The sequence below is a fragment of the Ruditapes philippinarum genome, unplaced genomic scaffold (genome assembly GCF_026571515.1).
Source record: "Ruditapes philippinarum isolate M1 unplaced genomic scaffold, ASM2657151v2 ctg863_1_1_1_1, whole genome shotgun sequence".
Lineage (NCBI taxonomy): Eukaryota > Metazoa > Mollusca > Bivalvia > Venerida > Veneridae > Ruditapes > Ruditapes philippinarum.
Window position 1 is genome coordinate 117,812 of NW_026861574.1, and position 7,189 is coordinate 125,000.

At 33.7% G+C, this 7,189-nt stretch overlaps 1 protein-coding gene across 2 annotated transcripts in view; it reads left to right on the plus strand.

Annotated features, from left to right (window-relative positions):
- Positions 1-517: 517 nt before the first annotated feature.
- The window catches only part of LOC132716211 (mitochondrial carrier homolog 2-like), a 34,120-nt gene continuing 27,448 nt past the window's right edge, over positions 518-7,189 (plus strand). For both annotated transcript variants that reach the window (XM_060699427.1, XM_060699428.1), the window contains exons 1-4: positions 518-662; positions 3,694-3,778; positions 5,628-5,734; positions 6,594-6,674. In XM_060699427.1, coding sequence (XP_060555410.1) covers positions 570-662; positions 3,694-3,778; positions 5,628-5,734; positions 6,594-6,674 — 366 coding nt within the window. In that variant the 5' untranslated portion in view covers positions 518-569. The remainder of the gene's footprint in view (positions 663-3,693; positions 3,779-5,627; positions 5,735-6,593; positions 6,675-7,189) is intronic.

Below are 7,189 nucleotides of genomic sequence, written 5' to 3' on the forward strand. Positions count from 1 at the left end.
ATCCATACATCATTTGATAGTCTATTGACATGATATCTTAATGTCCCACTTTTTTCACAGATTCATCGTCTAGATATTGACATTTTCCTGCAAAGATTTTACACGCTAAACACGAATGAAAAATACATTCCTGAAAATGTTTGCAAAAAAGGAACTCTCATGAATTTGCTTAACAGCGGGATACCCAATCCAACTCTGTGGTGGAATGGTATGATATATTGGTTAAATTTATCCAGGCCCAGACTGGCAGCTCTATTGGGCTTACTGTACCTAACATAATCTGTGATTTAAATCAAACACAATAAAAGCCAACTACATTGCAAAAGATAACTAAAAACTTGAAAAATCAAAACATTCAGATATCATGTCAATAGAGTATTGATGTATGGATATATTGTTAGAAAATTTGAAAACGGCATAGTCAAATGAAATGTCCAAGCATCTTAAATATAGTTTGTAAACAGTCCACTATCTTATTTTCCAACATTATATATTTAGTGGTATATTACCCAAAAATACGTATTAGAGACCGGCCGGCAGACACGGGAATTGTTCTGTGCCCTAGCAAAATGGTAGCCCCCATTAACTTTGGAACTGTCGCTTTGAGTCAGTGTGTTACTGCTCTATTCCACCCTATTGGACATGCTAAAATTTTGATTCAGGTAAAGTTAAGTGTTCTTCACTTATTGAATTATTCAATGCCTAATTTGATGTCACGTATCTGGTATCGAAAGTTTGCTTGAACTGTCTTTTTTTTTCAATGACACTCCCAAAAATTATAACATTCAGAAATAATTTAGAAATACGATGAATTAACAATTGTTGTCCGGCTAACATAGTATTAATTATTTTGTATTTTATATGTAAATAATATCTGTTAAGCCGTTTGAAATGTAGTGATAACTGAAGATCATGAAAATCCTCAGTTGTTAGGTCTCTGGACTCTGGTTTGGAACGGTCAACCCAGGACCCAAGGTTATAAATATACATTATATCTTGCTTAATCAATGAAAGTGGCTAATTTCTAGCCGTACGTGACTCACATACGTTTAGACAGGACACACTGAATTGTCTAGCTGTACGGTACTTTTCAAAATTATATATGGAAGTCAAAAATGCATAGCTATGTTATTTTATTTCTTTAAGGGAAGTGGCTAGCCTTACGGATAGCCAAAAGTTCTAGCCGTACGTGAGTCACGTACTACTAGCAAGGACACACTGTATTGGCTAGCCGTACGGCATTTTCAAAATTAGATGGAAGTCGAAAATGTATATGTTATTTTATGACTTTAAGCGAGGATTTTTAACCAAGAAACAGCAATTGTCTTCGTATGTTTACTTTTTAGAGATTAATCGCCTTGTTCGCTACTGGTCGGTGACCATCAACCGGACACTTTTGGAACATTTTTCCGTACAGATTTCATAATTTTTAACCTAGAGACCAAAAAATTTGACACGATTCAGCTAGGTTCTTCTCCTAACTAACAAACTAATTTGTTTATGTCTGATTGTATTGATATTTATATCTGAGGCTGGACAAGGAGGGTATCAAAATTACCTAAATTGTCTACACTACAGTACCATGTGTCCGGACAGATATGTACATGATGTGATTTAATTCAGATAAAAGCTTGGGTGTTTTGATTTTTTATTTGTAACATGATAAACAATATGTCAGCAACAAATGCTGAAGTTTTGGATATTCTATTATTCACTCTGCAAATGATTTTAGCTGGTATATGAGGTCAGGCATTGCTTTCTTGACCCCCGAATTTCAACGTCAACATTTTTGAAATAGACATTAAAATATTACCATTTACGGAGGTTGAAATAAATTTATTTACTTAATTTTAAAAGAAACATGCACTTATTGTTGATAAAAAAGTGACTGACAACCACTGAACAAAGAAAATACTAAATTAAGCATTTTTGGGCCCGTACGGCTAGCCACTTCCTTCTTTAAGCGAGGATTTAACCAAGAAACAGCAATTGTGTTTGGTTAATTTTTAGAGATGAATTGCCATGTTGGCTACAGTAAAGAAAGTACGAATATCGATCTTTGTCAATCACCAGACGGCAAGAAAAGATGAGCATTTAGTTGCAAGTGATTAACATCAATTGAAATCGTTTACATAATTATTAATAATTCTTATAATAATCCTTTTTTGTTTCAAGAAGTTTAATTCTCAACATCTTTAAAATGAAAAACAGCATTGAAAATATTTATTATTGGACTAAAATTATTGTGTCAATTACTGACATTAAAAGTTTATCCACTAGTAAGGAAAGTTGGCATGTTCTATGAAACGCATTTTTAATTAAAGCTAATTGATTTTGATTTAATGTTCGATATTCATCTATTTGAAAATAAAATTATACATATAAACACACGACACCAGGGCTCTAGTGAGTTGCATTTATTTTTTAAATAGACGAAAACAAGATTTTTTGCTGTTATATGATTATTTATTTATTCCGTGTGCTTAATTAACAAATAAATGATTTAATAATTCTTCTTTCATACAAATAAAACAACTAAACATTAGCATAAAAAGCACGGACGTTATAACTTAAAATATTGATCATTTAATCATAAATATAAATTTGCATACACATACACAATGTATGTACTTTGAATATTTATGCATCATGTAATTTTGTCACTTTTATCAAGATGACAACACTTGTATTTCCATCGTATATTTTTTTTACAAAGTGGCAGAGCATCATTATCAAAGTAAACTCACAAACGGCTAGAACTTTTGGCTAGCCGTACAGGCTCATACTGTTAGTCACTTTCTGAAATTCCTTAATCAATACTCTTCAATCAACCCTCCAAAACTTGAAATGAATGCAACCAGTCAGAACGGTGCCTCAGCAAATAAAAAAAGGATAAAAAATAGTAACAATTCAGAATGAGGCTAAACATATTTCTGAAACATTACAAACATGGTATAAAATAAACCCTATAAACTTTGACCTTTCACCTGTAGCATTTGACATCAGAAGAAAAACAAAAAAGCAGGAAACAAACTTTATTTGAAAGGCAGCTGTACACAGTTTAAAACAGGAACAATGTTCCTCATACTTTTTTAATTATTGTCTAAGAAGGTGCGTTCTTGGCTGAGTGGTTTATGTTGTTGACTTCAAACCACTTGTCCCTCACTACTGTGGGTTCAAATTATGATAGAGACTTTGGATTCTTTCATGTGAGGAAACTATCCAACCAGCTTATTGAATGTGGGTGGTTTTACTCAGGTGCCAGTTCTTGCCTGGAATAATGCACAGAAGGGCACCTGAGGTCTTCCTGCTCCAGTAAAGCTGGAAAGTTGGCATATGACCTATAATGTATATAGGCGTACTTTAAAACATAACCAAAAAAAAAAATAAAAATTAAGTGCATAAGAGTCAGTGATGCATCAACAGAATACAGCTTCTGCAAGTATTGCATGCAGTTATGATTTTACCTTTCCATTAAAGGAAATGCTAGAAGCAGTGTCCTATTCCTTAAATTCCTGTTATTGACTTGCTAGAAAGATCTGTCTGAATCATTTTACTTTCAAAAAGCATAAAGAATTCTCTTCATTAAAAGAAGTAAAACTTGTCATCATGTACGAGAACAATTACATGTAATTTTGGAAAATAAGTCTAATTGTAGATATTAAAAGATTTGTTTTGTTTTATCCTTTCCAGCTTGGACATGAGCCAATACCAGCTAAACTTGGCACCAATATCTTTGGAAAGGAATATTATTATTACCCGAACATTCTGAAATATGGTTAGTAAAAATTATACTATTTAAAACTAAGTGTAACTATTTTTTTAGGGAACCATATCTTTTTTGTATGACACTCAAAAAATAAGAGTAAAGCAATAAAAAAGGTAGAGTTTTTTTATCATAAGAGATGTGTCAATTAATTGAGGTGCTCTGTGGAATTGTTTCAGTTTGTTTTGGTTAAATATTTTCTATACTTTCAGTTGAGATGAAATGTTATAATATAAACTGATTATAAAAAAATCATGCTGTTGATAGCAGTGCCATGATGAAAGTTTAAAACATAGTTAAAATAGTAGACTTCAGGGGTGGCAAAATCAATTGTCTGTATTGCCCAGTTTGTCCCAAAGCTAGCATTGACAGCTGGAATTTTTCAAAATTTGACAAGCTAAGAAATGCTTCAGATAAAGATAGATAGGTAAGTCAAAATCAGATTTTGCCTGTCTTGCAGTAGTACTGCTTATAATATAGACTAATTAATTTGACATGGCGTTTTGACTTATTTTCGAAACGTTGGAATTAAGACATATTGCCTTGCATGCATTTAATAACTTTAACTTGACTCTTACATTTAATTCAATCTGATGGCCTTGTGGTTGAATTACAGATAGCTTAATCACTAAGCAACCCTTCACCCAGTGTCAAAAAAATTACTTTATTTGTTCATTGCATGTACATTTTGTGTATTTATTATACCCCCAAAAACGAAGTTTGGGGGGGTATATAGGAGTCACCCGGTGGTCGGTCGGTTGGTCGGTCGGTCGGTCCAGACGTCCGTTGCATTTTCCTTGTCCGGAGCATAACTTGAAAACTAATGGTTGGAATTCAATATAACTACACACAATGGTCAAGCACATTGAGAGGAAGTGCAGTGCACAAGAACCATAACTCTATCTTGACTAATTACAGAGTTATTGCCCTTTGTTACTTTTCCTTGTCCGGGGCATAACTTGAAAACTACTGGTTGGAATTCAAAACAACTTCATACAATTGTCAAACACAATAAGGGGAAGTGCAGTGCACAAGAACCATAACTCTATCTAAAGTAATTACAGAGTTATTGCCCTTTGTTGCTTTTCCATTGCTTTTTTTTTTGTCCGTTGCATTTTCCTTGTCCGGAGCATAACTTGAAGACTAATTGTTGGAATTCAATATAACTACATACAATGGTCAAGCACATTGAGAGGAAGTGCAGTGCGTAAGAAACATAACTCTATCTTGACTAATTACAGAGTTATTGCCCTTTGTTACTTTTCCTTGTCCGTGGCATAACTTGAAAACTACTGGTTGGAATTCAAAACAACTTCATACAATTGTCAAACACAATAAGGGGAAGTGCAGTGCACAAGAGCCATAACTCCATTTTGACAAAATACAGAGTTACTGCCCTTTGATACTTTTCCTTGTCCGGAGCATAACTTAAAACGTACTGGTTGGAATTCAAAACAACTTCATACAATGGTCAAGTTCAATAAGAGGAAGTGCAGTGCACAAGAACTATAACTCTATCTTCAGTATTTATAGAGTTATTGCCCTTTGTTCTTTTTCTTTGTCTTTTTGGACTTAATACAGAGTAATTCAATTAAACTTCATCAATGGCCAACCACATTCAAAGGAAATGCAACATACATGAACAACAATTATCTTTAATTGCCCACAACCATAACTCTATGTTTCAATTCTTTTACAAGGTATTCTGTTACTAGTAACATCCTCATTTCCGAAGCAGACTTGTGGGGGTATTAATCACATTTAGTGATAGTTCTAGTTTGTCTTAATTTTATTTGAATTACATTGTAATTATAAATTGACGTACATGTATATCTAATCTTTGTCAACGATATTCTTTCAGCTGGACATATATGGACCACAGATGGATTCATTGGAATGTACACAGGCTTGTTACCCCGTGTGCTGGGAGCCTTCACTGGTACCTGTACTCAGAATGCAGTTCTAGAGGTATTTTAATTAGGCTCTTAAAGATAAATGTAGCTAATTTACCTTAAAGGCTCATGATGGTCTACCTAAAGAAGGAAATATAAGTTTTATGTCAAGGATATGACATTAGAGTGTATAATTCTGAATCTTTTGTTTAAACTTTAGTTTTTGAATGCTAATGGGGCTTATAACTTTCCTATTTGAACCCATAAAGTGCTGGAACTGAAAGCGTTAAGCCTTGGCCAACAGTGTAGAGCCAGCCCAGTCTGACCACGCTCTATACTATTGTCTGACAAACTTTAGATATTCTAACTGATATCACTATAATTGATAATGGACAGTCCCAAAATGGAAGTGGGACAAGTCCATTTAAAATATTTAGCATATTCAGGGTTAATAATTACCACCAGTATAAAACCAGACCAGTCTACACATTGATGCTGTTAGACCAGACAGTGACTCTGCACAGTTTGCTGCTTGATTTAAAGTTGTTCACAATTACATCACTGTACAGTTTTGAAGTCAAAGCAGTGCAAGTCTGTTGTACAAGTTTAGTCTTGTTTTTTTTGGGGTAACTGACCCTAGGAAGAGCATACAACAACCTTCCAGCTTTAATGGTAGAGGAAGACTTCAGGTGCCCAATACATGCATTATTTCAAGTATTATTTGGCAACTAGAAACACCAAACAGCAAAGATATGAACATTAATTGAAATAAGATATTTTGGTTTTTAAGCAATCATTGTAATAATTTTTCAATATTGTCAGAAAAAACATATGACATGACAAAAACAGTATTGATGTTATTGTAATACTCTAAATAAAAACAAAACAAGAAGAATGGAACATGTACTTACAACTGGAAGTGTTGTTATTTTCAGTGGTTGAGACAAGATGAGAAAAAAGAAAGTGAGGAGGAGGAGGAAGATGGAACAGACTGGATTAAAACACTGTGTATAAAGGTATACTTGAAGTACTTTATAGATAACTACACATAATATATACACGTGTATGTAGAGAGATAGCCTAATATGCTCATCAAGGGGAGGGTAACTGGGGGTTATGTCTAATGATGTGGACAATGCAAATTATTTCCAAAAGTTATTTCATATAATTCGTGTCGCAGCCTCTTCATGTCAAACAGGTTAGTAATGGTACAGACAATAAGATGACTGTCTAGATAAAGTGCTTGACTGTTTGTTTGTTTCTTTAGTTTTGATGCTGATTTTTAGCTCGACTATTTGATAAGAATAAGAAGAGTTATCCTAATCACCAGAGTGTCGGCGTAACCACTTTTGTTAAACATTTTGTAACACCTCAAATATTTTCAAAGTCCATTGACATATGGCGTTAATACTTAGCACACTAAGTCTTGTTCATTCTCATGACCTCAACCTGTAGAGAGGAGGTAGTAACTCTTTCAAGCATTTTGACAGACTTATGCCCCTTTTTCGGCTTAGAATTTACGTAAATTTTG